Source organism: Falco punctatus, assembly GCF_963210335.1.
Source record: "Falco punctatus genome assembly, chromosome: 1".
In the NCBI taxonomy this organism is placed as follows: Eukaryota; Metazoa; Chordata; class Aves; order Falconiformes; family Falconidae; genus Falco; species Falco punctatus.
Genome location: NC_137580.1, coordinates 73,052,519 through 73,068,230, shown reverse-complemented (window position 1 = coordinate 73,068,230; position 15,712 = coordinate 73,052,519). Strand labels below are relative to the sequence as shown.

Below are 15,712 nucleotides of genomic sequence, written 5' to 3'. Positions count from 1 at the left end.
ACAGGACAGTATGTATTAAGTTGTGCTGAGGAAGAAATAGTTTGTGGGTTTTCATGTACTTATTTGCATCTTCACAAGAGTAAAACTGTTCTAAACGTAAGGCCCAATTATAAGTGGAACTGACTTGATGTCGAAACCTCTGTTGAGTGAGTTCTTCCCCTCTTGTTCCGTGGCTTTCAAGGTGACCTCGGTCACTAGAAAAGGCTAAAGTAGCCCTAACCTTGGGGAGGGTAAATGGTAATTGTTAGACACAAACAGACAGTCTTAAGTTGTATATATAAGATATAACACAATATTAAATACTAACGTTCTTTTTGCCATTAAGTGATACTTACTAGGAATTTTTTTTATGTATGCATCCAAAGGGAAAACCTCTCTAGGAATTCTGATGCCTGTGCAATACAGGTGAAGTCCAGGACATGCTGCCAGCAAGACTTAGTTCTTTAGCCGCAGTATTTGTTTGCTGATAGTTGGTAGAGCCAATGATGGCAGTGAAAACGAAATTCCTGATTTCCCTTTTCTTTTTTTCACTCACTCACTAATGTACATTGTCTGTTGCATAAGCTGCAAATGAAGGTGGATTTTTAAAATAATGGAAACATTCTCCTTCCTGACTCTGAAACCGGCTTTATGTTTATTCATCATTTGCTCACCCACCACATGGAGAGAAACTGTCCTGGTTTTGGAGGTTTATTTTTGGAGTTGCAAACACTTATTTCTGCTAGGAGGTTGAGATTCCCAAACTGACTGTGTTTGATTCCTGTCCCTTATGAGTATATGGGGCTGTCTGTTGGGAAAGGCAGCGAGCAATGAGAACAACGTTCATGCTGCTCTAGTTCAAGTGCAGTTTTGGAGGGTTTTCTCTGTTTTGTTCATCCAACTGGCAGAGCTGAAGAGAGGTGTGTCGAGGAGCCGGGGGTATACTGGGAGTACAGCGGCCATACAAGCCCTGCCCAAAAGACCTGATGAGTATTGGATATGTCAAGACCCAGGTTCAACAGCTTGAAATAAACATCTGTAGGTTATCAGGGGGCTTTAAGTGTTATTTCTAAACTTCTGGAAAATGAATTTTCTCTTAAACTGTTGCAATAGCCAGGTTATCCTAGTTTGGGTTGCTGCGTACAGGCTGTGGCATAAGGTGATAGAGGAAGCACATGATTTTCAAGCTGATGGGGACATCCCAAATAGGCTGTGACCTAAAATTGGGGAAATGTGATGTAGCAGTGCCATTAGTCTGAGAATGTTATGCGTAAACTGGATTTTTTGAAGTATTTTTCCAAGAATAACTGGTGTTGATCTGAATGTACCATACGACATTCCAGGGTAATGATTTCCATTTTCCTTCATACCACCCTGAGCTGCCAGTGCCAGTAATGAAGAAGGGGTTGCCAGTAGACGGAACCGTAGAAATGAAGCTTTGTGCTACCTCGTCCTAGTGAATAAAGGAGCACAACCTTTATTGTATGGCTTGAAACATGTAGGTAAAGGAGATAAAAAAGGATAAACTCTGTTTACAACTTACTGTCAGTAATTACATATCCTCATTTGAGTTCAACAAGATCAAGCAAAACGAATCAATTATGTTAGGAAAAAATATACTAGATTTGAGAGGAATCTACTTACTGAGTGTGAGAATGTTTTTGCATTACTGTCCATCTGATGACGTATGGTAACATGTGCAAGAATGTAATGCTGAAAAATTATTTTAAATGGCAGATCGCTTTATCCCACAACACAATAGTTGGTAGGAAGGAGAGCTGAAATCTTTTGCCCCATCACTAAAGAGATTAGTGTGTGACATTGTAGAGTAGAATAGCTTGTTCAGAAAACAAGTGGCTCAACCAGGAAAGCCAAGTAAATAAGCTTGAACAACATTGGAGGGGGGTGTTTTCTAGCTTTATCTTGTATAATTTTCAGCAAAAGGTAATGAATCTATTTTATCAAGGAAGCTTAGGCTTGTTTCTGTATTCTCTGATGAAAAACTCAAGAAGATTGTAGCTATAATAAAAGCAGGGTTTCGATTTTGTTCTGCAGTAGGGTTGCTCCCTTTTATCCCTCTCACTTCATATTCTTTGTTCCAAAACCCTGGCTGTCTTAAACTGCTCTGTACAGGGTAGCTACCAGAAAACTTGATGTTTTCCTGACTTAATATCTGTCATTAACTCACCTGAAATAGTGCTGAACATCTACGTATTTTCTTCCCCTACCACACTCCTCAGAAATGGACTTTTTTTGTTTGTTTGTTTGGGTTTTTTTTTTTTTGTATCATAGCCATGCAGAAATTTAATAAGCTAAGCATTCATCCTGATGGCAATAGAGATAGACATCATAAGTTAATGGGGGCTTGTGTTTTCTAACAAATGACATATATGCAGCAAAGGAAAATGTGTTTTAATATCTTGCATTTCCAAGAATTGGAGCTTTTCCCTAAAATTAAATCACATGGGAAAAAAACCTGTGAAATTTGGGAGGTGCTAGCAAGAATGGGCGTTGACATGGCTTTTGCTTTATCTCCCTGATGCTACTTGAAAAAGGGAATGGTCTGGCCTTGTAACATAAACATTGTGACTCTGAGAGAATACTTATTCTGAAAGATGCTTTGAATTGTTTCTGCCTGGAGCACTGCTTATAGAAGGGTTAAACACTTCCTCACTGTAACTTGATATGGAAATATCTCCGCCCAGATGACTTTCTCTGCTCTTTCATTTTATTATTTTATTTTACATTTTCTTCTTTCTTGCAAGCTAATGGAACACTGCTAGGTTAACATGAAACGTAAACACTGTTTAAAAAAGTCAACTGAGGCCACGGGTTTGCAGTAGGGGTGGGAACAAGGTCAGCGCTCAGTATTTCTCGTCTTCTGTTTCTCTATTGTTGCACCAGAAAACCCTTGCAGAAAGGCCTATGTATTTCCCACATCCATGGGGTTTTGTCATCATTCTCGTACCTGGCTTGTTCTAGTCTCCTATGTATGTCTTTAGCTAGTGTGTATTTTGATACTGGATAAAACGATGTATTGATCACTTAAACAACATAGTTTAAAACAAGAAGTTGAGATCTGAGATTCAAGTTTTATCTTAGCTGTGCTAATACCTTGCTTTGGAGAAGCATCTGTGTAACAGCTTGCTTGGTCTTAGGGCAGAGAAATCATTCCTCTCTTACTCTGAAGTTGCAAAGTTTCATTAATATAAATGTTTAAAAAAAGTTTGTATTAAAAATTTCTTCCCCCCCCACGTTCAGTGCTACATCAAGTACTGTGTGTACATTTTAGAAGCCTTTTATTCAGGTTTCTGCAACATGCTTGATTCCTGCTAGGGGTTAGCAGACAACCAACAGGCAGCAATGTGTAATGCAAGTGGAATCTTAATTTTTTGTTAAACTGTTCTGGTTTTAGAAGCCCTAAAGCAGAATCAAGGCTATCATATTCCACTGGGTTGTGCCAGAAACCAAGAACGGTGATTTGCTCACATCTTTTCTTTCTTTTTCTCATTAAAGATTTAGTGTTCTTAAAGGAAAATAACCTCACAGAAGTCCTGGCTATCTGAAGAAGGCATTTACAGACTCTTAGATACTACATGACCTCTTCTGTCCGCAAGCTTCCTCAGACCACAGGGGAGTTGTTCCTAGCTCATGCAGTTGTTCTGGACAGCAAGTGGGAGTTAAAATATCATTTATAATCCAGAGAACTATTAGGAAAATACTGATGTATCAGACTGAGCTCAGGGCTCAAGTGATGGTGTTTGCAGATGGATAACCTGTATCCTTGGGCTTACATGAGCAAAAGGTCCACCCAGAGCTCTTGAGCCTGTTTGGGCAAGTCTGAGAGACTTGGTGCCTTGTTACCATTTTAGTGGTGTTGGAAGTTACATGATAACAAGCTGTGTTCATTTTCATTTAGAACTATAGCTTCTCCTTTGGCTATAACCATCATGACACATACTTATCTTCTCTAGAATGTGTGTGAAGAAATTCTGGGCAGTGTTACATGGGAATTTCCATGGAAGTATGGAGGCAGGTTTAGGCATCTGTAGCCCCAGATCATGTGTTTTTCTTCTTTGGGATTCTGGGGAGAGAAGAGGGCTGTCAAAATGTCTAAATACATTTAAAAAGTTTTTCCAGTGCTAATTTCTTAAAATGCCTCTGAAAAGTGTTCAGCTTTGTCTTGACACATCTGATTTTGGGAACGAAGGGAGTGTGGTATGGATGCAAATATCTAAGAGTGATCTCTGAAGAAGTGGTGCTCATTGTAAATGTGACCTGGACTTGTTTACCTCCCCTGCAGATTCCTTGCCCGTCGCCCCTCTGTAGCATCCAAGAAGCTCTCAGTACCATGTTCAGCGATGGGACAGTCATCTGGCAAATGTCTTTTTCTCCCTGTCCTCCTGCCAAAAAACAGGGTGTAATACAGGGTTTGGTATTTGAGGAGGAAGATGCAGTGGAATAGCAGAGCAATCATTATTTACTTTTTAGGCTATTTTGCCTGTTTCCACAGTGCTTCTGTTGATCAGGAGGGGCTAAGTCTGAGGAGCCTGTTATGAGCTCTGGATTACATTTGCACTGGAGCTCTGTGTGTCTCCTCAGGTGTCAGACAGGTGTCCCGTCGTCCCCCCCCGTCCCCCCCCCCAAGTCCTTAATTTTCCATACATGCCCTTACTCTGATAGAATAGGGCTGCATCATGCAATAGGAGCTTGTTCTCCATGGGAATTCAGAAGAGTGTCATGTAGGAGCCAGCATATGTCAAAGTTAGAGAGATGCCATTGGCTTGCTTCTCTGCTGGACTTTTTCTTGGGTCACCTATGCATTCTGTTTCCCTCGCACCCGCTTCCAGGCTTATCTTGATTAGTGTCCCCATAACTTTAATTAAACAGATCATGGGTTTTCAGGACACACAACTGAGTCAGTCAGGCTCACATTCCACTGTTCCTTCATTCTCGAACTGTTCACCCCCCTTGCCCAAAGCTTGACAGCAGAGCATTTGCATCTTGCAAGCAGCATTGTCTTTATTAAGATAGATGTGACACTTGGTTGCATCGGTTTTCATAATGGAAAACTTTTATTTTTGCTGTAAGTATTCATCAGGTGTATGAGGATTCATCTAAGAGTTATGAAACAGTTAAAAGGTTAAAGCTAGACTTAGAAGGTAGGCTTCTCATTAGTAACAGTACAGGTGTTTTGACATTGAAATGTGCTTGACCTGAACCTGACCTGAACCTTGAGTGTCGTCTGGGAAGTTTGAGAAAGCTACTTATGTAAAACTTGGTAAAGACGTAAGGTTTATTATTCCTCCTTCAGTTTTCTAGTGATGATGCTGAAAAGCAGATGGGAGCTCCCTTCCATAACCTATTCAGTTTCTTGAATTTCTGTATATATTTTCATCTCTGCAAACCATGAATATGCTAGGTAATCAGTATCTTGGGTTGTCATTGTGCAATATCTTAGTGACTTACAAAATACTAGTAGGCCTAATTGTAGGTATTGCACAGCCAGTTTGTAGGGAAGTGTGCTTCTGAAAAGTTAAATAGCTGTATTTATAAAGATGGATAAAAATAATTGGAGTTTGGGTGTTTCTCAGGGTAGAAGAACATGAAGTAAAATGTTGAGCAATTAATTTTAAAGCATGAATTTGAAAAAGTTTAGCATTTAGAAGGTTGAACGTCTCTGGGGTGCAGCATTTCTCTGAAAGGGAGACAAAGATGGATTTATATGTCTCTATGGAGAATGCTGCACGTGCGCTACCAGGCAACTGTGTGACTGGGGGCTGTAATTCAGGAAAGCCGATGTGTGCCCTGCTCCCTGCAGCCAGCTGTGGGTGGGCAGCATCCCACTGGAGACACTTGCCAAGCTGCAGCAGCAGCCTGCCTGTTAACCGCCGGTAGTACCGGCTTCAGTTTATTCAACCCCTGCTTGAAAGAACCAGGCAGAGTACAAAAAGGTGTCCAAGTCCTGTCAGAAGTTTTGCCCTGAGGCCACCATGATTTCCTCTGTCAGAACAATGGCCTCAAGCTTTTCCCTTGGGAAGGTTCTCTCTAGGATAATCTCCTGGCACATAAACTGCAAGAGGTGGTTAAAAAAAAATTTATCACAGCTGGTTTTACAGCTGGGTTTATCATTGTCTTTTAGTTTGGTGTCATTAGGATTCATCTAATTTCTGAATGAAAGCCAAAGTGTCTCCAATAACCTGTTTCAGGAATTAGCATGCCAAATCATTCACAAGCCTCAGAATTAAGCCACAAAAATGGCAGTGGTGGAGATGCCCATCAGCGTTACAACTAACAAGTGTGTTAGTGTCTCTTTCCTTGCCTATCTCTACAATAAGGCTGCAGTTTTACAGCCATTTCCACCGTTTTCTATCCTTCTTCTGCCTGAAGGATACCCTTTTTGCTTGTCTTGCATCCATTTTTGCTTGTTAAGTAGTCACTTCTGTGTAGACAGCTGCTGATTCAGCAGGATTTCCTTATTTATGACGTATGTTTTGTATTATTTATGACTTTTATGTTCCAGACAAAGACGGTAAAGAGGTGCTAGCCTTAACAAGTGAGTTGACAGTGGTGATGAGTCTTTTAGATGGCAAAGGAGGAAACTCTCCTTTTTTTAGGATCAACAGTGTTTTTAGGAATTGTTAAAGTTGTAATGGGGCTCTGGTGTGGAGCGAGTGTCATGGGTTACATGTCAAATGTACTCAACAGTGCAGAAGGATGTTTCTGTGACACTGAAGTTGCAGACACTTTTTTTTTTTTCATAGTAGAAGCCAGTCTTAAACTACCTTGTCATCTTCAACCGCTGAGCTGCTACTTCATGTCAGAGGGTGTCCTCCTAACATTTTTCTTTCAGTCTACAACAGCACGTTCATGCAGTATATTTCCACTGCTCCAAAATCTGTTGTCCAAAAAGACGTGTCTACTAAGCCTTTAAGGAGTCTAACGTGTACCTTAAATGCCTCCATTTGTGCTATACACATGTCTTTAAATATCTTTTAGCATTTGAATGTAACAGAATACAAGATCTCACTTTGTGCTTCACTGGGCTTGTGCATGCTACGTATAGCAAATCCATCAGTGTGTCAGTTCAGCACAGCTACTGCTGATACCAAAAGCCTACAAATGCAACAGCTGTTACTTATTAAACTGAGCATTCATATATATTCTCTCAACTGTGAATCTTTTTTTTTTTATCCCTTACCCAGAGAAAGATTGTAAATACATCAGTTATTAACCCTGTAAATTTAAAGACAAAAAAAATTAAGTTTATGAACTTGCTTTTTGGCCTCATGGTGTGTTCAAGTTCTTGCCTGTTGCACGGGCAAGGCAATGTTTTGCGTGTGCAATACGTGTAAACTAAAAATAGCTCAAGGATTTTTACTTTACAAAGTTGGCACAATCTGTAATTCTGTGACAGAACCCAGTGAAATATCCATAATGCACATGTGCTGTAAATTTGTTTTTCTTCAGTGGAGAAAAAGAATACAAGGCTCCTAATATGTCACCTCATGGGTTTCTACATTGCACAATATATGTATTTGTAGTTATTTTGGCTGTATTTTGCAATGTTGTTGAGTTAATTTCCTGGTTTTGTGATCCTTTCAGTTTGCAAATAACCTTCATTAGTAATTACTACTCTATGAAGATTATTTTTTAAAAAATGAAAATAGTTGTTTTCAGTTTCCCAACAGAAAATGTCCATTATATAGATACTGTTACACTGTATAAAAATTTTGTTATGGTAACTTCCCCATTCTTGAACAGCCTCTGGAAATAAGAAATGAAAAATTTTCTTGCTGCCAATGTAATGAGTGGCTAATTACCCCCTACTTGAATTGTGATTAGATGCAGTTTTCTTCATGCATGTTTTTAAATATCTAAAAGAGTTCTACTAACCCTTAAAATATAAAACTGCTGTAAACTGCTCTAAAGAGGCAATACAAGATACTGTGTGCCTGTTGTTTAATGAATAAAGAAACTTACAGCTCTTAAAACGCTAAATAATTTGTGGAAGCAGTGCCCCATAGAATAAAATTGCATTTAATTCAGTCACTTTTAGATTGATGACTTTTATTGAGATCTACAAGTATAATCTGACTATATGAGTATTTGCCTACTCGCCAAGGAAAAAAAAAAGGTATTGAAAAAGTCTGGGAGTGTACCAAATTTACAGTAAGGATTCTGCTTTAACCTGTATCATGTCAACACTTAATTATTTTAAATTGAATTTGTGAAGGGATTTAGTTGTCTGTATTGACTTTTGATGGAAATTACTCGAGTGTCCAGTTCTTCAAAAGCAGCTTGAAAACATAAATGCCACAGCATTGTTCTGGGGTGATCGCCCCACCATCAGTGATGACAGAGTAGTGGCTTCTGCTCTGTTGCACTGAGGTGCTGGGATGTCGCTCCACATCTCTGTTTCACAGATGCTCTTGTCCTAGTAAGAAATCAATTTTATTTTTTCCTCCCTTCTTTCTGAACAGTGATTCCCTGGAGGCCACCCAGCCTGCTGCAGTTACAGCCCCCTCCGTGAGGAGCATGCCTGCCTGCCAAGAAAACGCTGCTCCCACCAGTGCCACCCCAGCCGCCCCCCTCAAGCCAGCGGGACCCCCCAGTGCTGCCAAGTACTCGGGCTGGCAGCCTGCAAACCAAGCAGGTAACTCCCAGTGAGACTTTTTCTCGTTTGTTTAAAGACCTTTGGATAGCTCAGGAGAATAGACTGCACCTTGGGTGTGAAAACCCAACAGCCTTCAGATGTCTATTTGTGTGTTTTGAGTACCGACCACTTTTTCTTCTCTCCTTTTCCAAACAGATTTAGCAGTTTTAGTAAACCAGTAACCCTATGTAAGCAGCTTCATAGATATAGCTGATTTTGCAAACAAGAAAAATCAAATGTCTCTCATGTCTATTAAAAGCATATATACCCATCAAATATATATATACACACACATACACCTCACAGTTTCAACTTGGCGCTTCCCATGTGACTAAATTCAACAGAGCATATTCCATACTATTTCAGGGGTAGGAATATAACAGACACATGTTTTCCAAGTGATCTTTTCTGAAGCAGATGTTAATTAAAAAAAAAAAAAAAAAAAAAGGAAAAAGGGGTTAGAACATTGGAGCAGTTATATTTTTGACATTTGTAGGTTTTATTGGAGCTGGGTGCCAGAGTATTGTATAGATATGTGATCTATTGTGATATGGAGATTTGTTTAAAGGTGGGTTATTTCAAGGACAATTTACAGAGCTGCTACCATTTATTGCAGTTTGGTAATTCTTATCCCTCGAAACCCACGCCAAAATGCCTTGTGTCTGGAAGGCCTGCTATTGTGATTACGAACATTGTTATGTTATAACCATACCTGTATTAAAATGTGTGATGTGTGTAAGTGTGTACCTGTTTTTTTTTAATATTACATGCAGTAATTTGGGGTAATCTTTTTCAAGTAGCTTCTTTCTTAAACTGAGTAAGTCCTTGATGCTGAACTGGAGTAGTAATTTCAAAGGCTCTAGGAAATCTGTATACTAAGGAAGCTTCAACTGCAAATTCTTCTGGAAGAATGAGATTAATATTCTCCTTTCTCTTTCTGACAAGATCTAAGATGCTAAATACTTTTTTTGTTGTTGTTGTTCTACTGTTAAGGGTTTTCCCACTTTAAAAATATATCCAATCCAGAAAAGGAACTACAGAGGCTCTGGCATAAAAATAAAGATAAAACATATGGGGTTAATGCTGTGTGTTTTATGCAATGCCTTTGGCACATGTGGCTAAATTACTGTTGGGCTTGGTAACAAATATATGTTTTGTTGTGGACATGCAGTTCTGCTAGCGAGCCTCAAGGTGGCGATACGCTGTCACGTCTATCCTCATCAAATACCCAGTACATTCCTAAGCACAAGATAAAGACTTATTTAAATTTAGGTCACTTTTATTCTAGCATTGTTCTGCTACTTTAAGTTACATTTCATTCGAGGGGAAAAAAAAATAATCAATCGACTCTTTTTAAAGTTACATTTTTGGTGACGTGTGTACTTAAGGCAAATGTTTGGGGGCAGTATGATAGTCCTGCATTTTTTGTAAGCGACTGATTGTGCTCAGTGTTTGACATAACTCTCTTGCTGTCTCACCAAGTGATAAATTTATTTTATTTGCACAGAAGTCACTTGTCAGCTTGGGGTTTCAGTAGTACCACACCCATTTTCGGTATGTTGGTAGGTGTTCACTGCTAAATCCTACTGCATTACTATTAGTTGTAGTATTAGTACAAGTCTAATGTTTGAAATAGACTTCTTTTTTTTTGGTTAATGACGAACACACAAAGGATAAAAATTTAAAAGGATTAGTTAAATTACACTTGATTCTGTACTTCTCTGAAAATCTGTGCTTATGCTCTTGGATAATGTGAAAGTATCTTTTTTCACATTAGAGGTACCAATTAGGTAAGTGGTGGGGAAAGCCAGCCAGAGAGTTTTCAGTTGTTATGTTCCAGAGTAGCTTACAAAAAACTTGTGAAATTTATACTGATAGAGAAGCTGGTGGAAGGCAATGGTCGTGAGGATGCCAGCTCTGTGCTGCCTTGCTGTAAGGTCCTGAGGTGCACTGCTCAACTTCCAAAGAAGCAAAGTCATTACCTGCTCCAGGAATATTGAGAGAGCCAGAAATAAAAACGGTAGAAGAAAGAGACACTGAAAACCCAAAGCTTCCTAAAACGCAGAAGTGCAGGGAAGAAAACGCAGCAGTGCAGATGGCAGCTGCCTGAGAATTCACAGGGGCAGGAGAAGGTGTGATGTCCCAGGTGCCGGAGGAGCCTCAGCCTTTGCATCTTAGGAGCATGAGGAGTCACGCACTGCCACGGGAAGCCGGTCTGTGCTTGTCCCCTGTATGTGGAGCTGCTTGCTGAAACAGAGAGGAAAACCGGACTGTTTGGAGATGTCAAAATGCTCTTGGGCTTTGTTCATCTTTTACATTATCTGACTTCATCAGTCTGAAGGCACCTTCATCTTGCCTGCAAATGAGTGAAGAAGTGACATACCTGATGCTCCTGCTAGCCTGATTTCTGAGTTGAAAGGAAGCATTTAATGATTCCATTGAAATTCCAGGAGCAGCCGATGTGCCGGAGACTTGTCCTCAGGTTATCTGACAGGTTTCACTGCAGTTGTGCCCTGTGAACCTGCTCTAGGCTCACCTCCAGTTTGATGTGCCACGCATTGCCCATGTTGTTCAAGGGGTCAGTAATGCAAAACTAGCAGATGGGAGCACGACCCATGCAAGTCATGCATGTTGTAACCCGAGCACGGTTACAACAGAGGCGGGATCAGCCTCTTTTTCTCAGACCTAAATTTTACAAAAAAAAAATATCCAACGTTTTGCTGTACCTGAGCTTACTCAGGCTGAAACCAGCAGTCTGACAGGTAAAACTGTTTCAATAGTTGAGTGTGTTCATAAAATTAGTCAGATGTTGAAGAAAAACTATATAACTGTTTCAGGGTATGTTTGGACTTCTGTCATTAATTCTACTGTTTGTTTGCAGTCTGTGAGCATGAAGTTTTTTAAAAGTAAAATTGCCAGTGCTTCACAGGCCAAACAAAATTTGGCATCATCGGTCTCACAAGATTTTAAACAAACAAAACCCTATTATTAGGAAATAATTAGAAGGAAGACATAATCTTATGCAAATGTGTATATCAGTATGCTATTAATAACTGAAACTTACTTGGAGTATAACATTGAGTTGTTTCCATAGCAAAGCAGGCATGTTGCAGGATTTTGTTTGTGTCTAGGGAAGCTTTAATCTGCTGTTTGATGGCATGTCATGAATAATACTAGTGATTTTATTTATTAAGATGCTCGTAAGTCATTTGGTCAGAGAGCATCATTTGTTTCTTAGCTGGAATCTCCCTTTCTTGGATAGATCACCAGAGAATACCCTTACATATTTTTATTAAAAGTAGCATGGTTCCTTTTTTGTTGATTTGGTTTAGGATTTGTGGAGGTTTTGTTGTGTGTTTAGGTTTTTTGGGTGGTAGGTTTTTGTTTAGGGTTGGTTTTTTTTGTGGGTTTTTTTTTTTTTCCTTTTAAGATTGTGCAGAGATACCCAAAGATGTCAGAGGGTTTTTGTTGGAACTGAGGTAGGAGCTGTGATGACCTCTATTTCACAACCTGGAAAGAAAAAGCTGTTGACGAAAAAGATGATCTAAGATGAATGGCTGAGATAGTGAACCTGCAGATGCTTCAGGAACTGGGTGTCACTGTACAGAACTCAATTGTGATCCAAGTGATCTCGCAGTGGTAGCACCCTTGGAACTGACTTATCCTCATCTGCTGTTGGAGGGCACTCATGGAGTACCTGTGGATGTTATTTTGCTAGTCACCCTCTGTGAAGGTAACAGGTTTTATTCCCCTTTGGAATAAAATCCTGATATTAAAGGATTCCTCAGTGGTTTGGTAAAGGAAATGAGGGATGGCTGCCTCATGCTTTCTTTTAAGGCATGGGTAAGAAGCTGGATAAGCAGGATAAAAGCCTGGCTTGTCAAACAAACAAAGGAAAAAAATCTGATCTTTGGCACATGGGGTGCACAAGGGGTTGAAGATGGGGAGCAGGTGAGGTGTGCACACAGTGCAGCTGTGTCATCTACCTGGGCAGTGGTTTCCAAATAATGCATTTGCTACCAACCTGTCTTGTCTGTATTGTTGATATTTTTCAATTGTTGAAATAAGTCAAATTGTGGTTTAACGCACGTTACTGTGTGTTCAGTGTACAGGCTAGGATTCGTGATAGTTCGGACTTCATTTTTGTTGAGCTATGATGTTCTGTTCACCCACCAGAGGGAGAGGCTTTTTACAAGTTTATATTTAATTAAAAAAAAAAAAAAAAGGTACCCAGAACATCCTATCTACACGGCAGTGAGTTATTCTACTAGTTGGTAACTAAGTGTTACCCTATGCTCATGTAGCATTGCTCACCCCCAAGCAACCCCAAAGCATTTTCCAGTCTCAGTACCATGTGCAAGCACATGATGCACGCACAGGAATGGTTTTCACCCACCACTGCCATGCAGTCACTTCTTGGGTGAAATGTAACAGCTGCTTGTCAGCACGCTGTAACACTCCACGGCATCTTGAAAGGAAGTGAACAGCACCGTGGCAAATTGAAACTGCTGGGACAATTTAAGAAAGTATAATTACCCAGTAAATGCAGTTACACAAACTGGAGTTTGGCCAGGAGACAAACTGTTCTTGCCGAAAGCGCAACAAGATCTGTAATGGTCAGAAGAGGTCAGGACTTCCAGTGTTACATTTCTCACGTGAAATTGCCTCCTCTTTCCTTGTGTCTTCAAGATGCTGTTGGTGCCATGGGAGCTGGAGAGGCTGGGTGCCAGGCACTGTCCTGCCACTGCCATGTCCTGCCTTCCTGTACAGGAGCTGGGCAGGCAGCATCCTGCTTTGCTTGCAGGGGTCCGGTGGGATCATGGGGTTACCACGGTGAGCTGGTACAGCTGGTGGCCAGAAGAGCTGGTTTGCTGCTTGGAGAGGAGGGTTTCATCATGATTGATGACCTATGTTCTTCCTAGGCTTGGCAGCTGAGTTACAAGGATGGGATGGGGAGGGTTTGCGATACAAGTATCTGAAGATTGCAGTTTTAAGTGACCAGTTACCCACATGTGCCAATTTCCTTATTCCCAGGGTCTCTCTCAGCCTGATACCACTGGGATATATAATCCCCTTCCAGTAGAGCTGCTTGGGAATGTCAGCATATTCTGCAGTGCTCACAACTGTCAGTTGCTTAATCCCGAGCCAGCACATGTGTTAAGCACATGCTCCCTTCAGCAAAGGGAACACACTTGGAAGCTGACTGTAAGCACAGAAAAATTGCTCCCCAGGCAACTTTGAAAAATTTTGCTATTTCCTTGCAGTTGTTTTTTTGTGTTTGGTAGACTTGCATTTACCATCTCTGGAGTTATCCTTAGTGTGCTGTCTTGCTGCATTTTTTTTTTCTTTATCCCATTCCCTGGATAATATTAGAACTTTAAAAGCAGGAGAAAATACAAGCCTGCTCATAGGTGTGATTTGACAACCTGTCCTTCATATACTGGCAGTTTGGGTCTTTGTCTCCTTCCTTGCCACTTATTCTGTAGAGATTTGCTGAGGAAAATAGGGTAAAAGTCCAGACCATTATCAGACTGGGGAGTCTGCCCAGAAGGTCAAACAGTATGAAGCTGAGGAGAGGGAGGAAGGCACCAAGATTTATTGTGCTATCGCAGAATGCTTGGTCCTGCCAGTAAGGCCTTGCTCAAGGTCCGTAAAGGGTTGGACTGCAGCACTTACTGTCCTTGTCACCTTTGTGTTTCTGTGTTTCATTTGCCATTACCCCAGCCCTTGTTTCAGTTCTGTTGACTTTATAAGACACCCTGAATGGGTAAATTAATCTGATAGCACATCAGCTTTTGGAATATCTTTGCATGGAAAATGCAACCAAACTATTGTGTCACCATCACCTTGTTCTGAGTTTTGTTTTTAGGGCGCTCTTATCCTAATTTTTTTCCTTTGTAGAACAGGAAATTAAAGGAAGGACTAACTATTACAGGGGTTCGAGGAGCTGCATGCCCATTGAGGACCATGGTCTGAACTTGGGGAAGAAACTGGTGTAACACTAGAAGTTGTTAAGGCTAATCCTTATATCATTGGTAAGGCCTCTGCTAGAAACAGTCCCAAAATATAAACAGTTCTAGTATTTTTTACTGAAAAAGGTTGTTAAAGATTGCTCCTCCATGATGCAGTCACCATTCATAAAAACAGAAATCCCTGTCCATAAAACTGGTATGATTGAAAGGTCATAATACAAAAGCTTCCTGATCCTAGTGTACGGACTGTTATTCTTATTAATTTTTCATCTGATCTAAATGATTATATCATCATGTGACAGCAAACCACAAGAACTTGTTCTTACAAGTTAAGTAATGTGAAGTCACTTAGCCAAGCGAAACCCATTGTGAAACCAGAGTAATTTGTAAGTGTCAGCTTTAATTTGTTGGTAGTATGAAATTGTAACTCCAGCAGACATGGTGAAAAAATGATGTTTCTGAAAGTTGAATGTTTATATTTAAGAAGGGGTAGATCATAGTAGTGATGCAGAAATGCATGGAATGAGGCAGAATGACCTGGTGTGCCTGAGCTACAGGGTCTGATGAACAGAAACTCAGCTTTCTCTTACAAATGTGACCTTTGACAATTTTCCTGTGATTTGGTGTTGCTAAAATCATGTGCTATCACACCAAGCTGTGCACTTAAACTAATTACATACATAAGTCAAATGCACATTCCTTTCTCTAGTCATTTAAACGGAGGTGAAGAGATTATTTGTCCCTGGTTATTTTGCACCCATCAAGTGGGGAACGTTCACTGACTTTCAAAATTAGACGCTCATCATCTTTGATTTGTTAAAAAGCAACTAGCCTGTTGTCACGGACTGACTTGCCAGATCAGTTCCTCTTCATTTGCTAGCGCCACCTCAGAACAGTGATGTGTCCTGTTTAGATGTACAGGTGTAGGACACCCAAGAATTATGCCTAATACTTGTTCAACAAACGAACCTCCAATATTCCTCTGATAAATGCATTCTTGTCACTATTCAGTGTTAAACATCAGCTCCATGAAAGTGGCAGATAATCTGTGTGTGAGCGAGACTGGACAGCTTGGCATAGCCAAGCTGTTGAGGTCAGAACAGGA

At 40.3% G+C, this 15,712-nt stretch overlaps 1 protein-coding gene across 9 annotated transcripts in view; it reads left to right on the top strand.

The window, feature by feature from the left end:
- PDLIM5 (PDZ and LIM domain 5) overlaps positions 1 to 15,712 on the top strand; it is a 142,014-nt gene that overhangs the window by 102,692 nt on the left and 23,610 nt on the right. For all 9 annotated transcript variants that reach the window (XM_080368841.1, XM_080368840.1, XM_080368837.1 and 6 more), the window contains one exon: positions 8,463 to 8,635. In XM_080368841.1, coding sequence (XP_080224967.1) covers positions 8,463 to 8,635 — 173 coding nt within the window. The remainder of the gene's footprint in view (positions 1 to 8,462; positions 8,636 to 15,712) is intronic.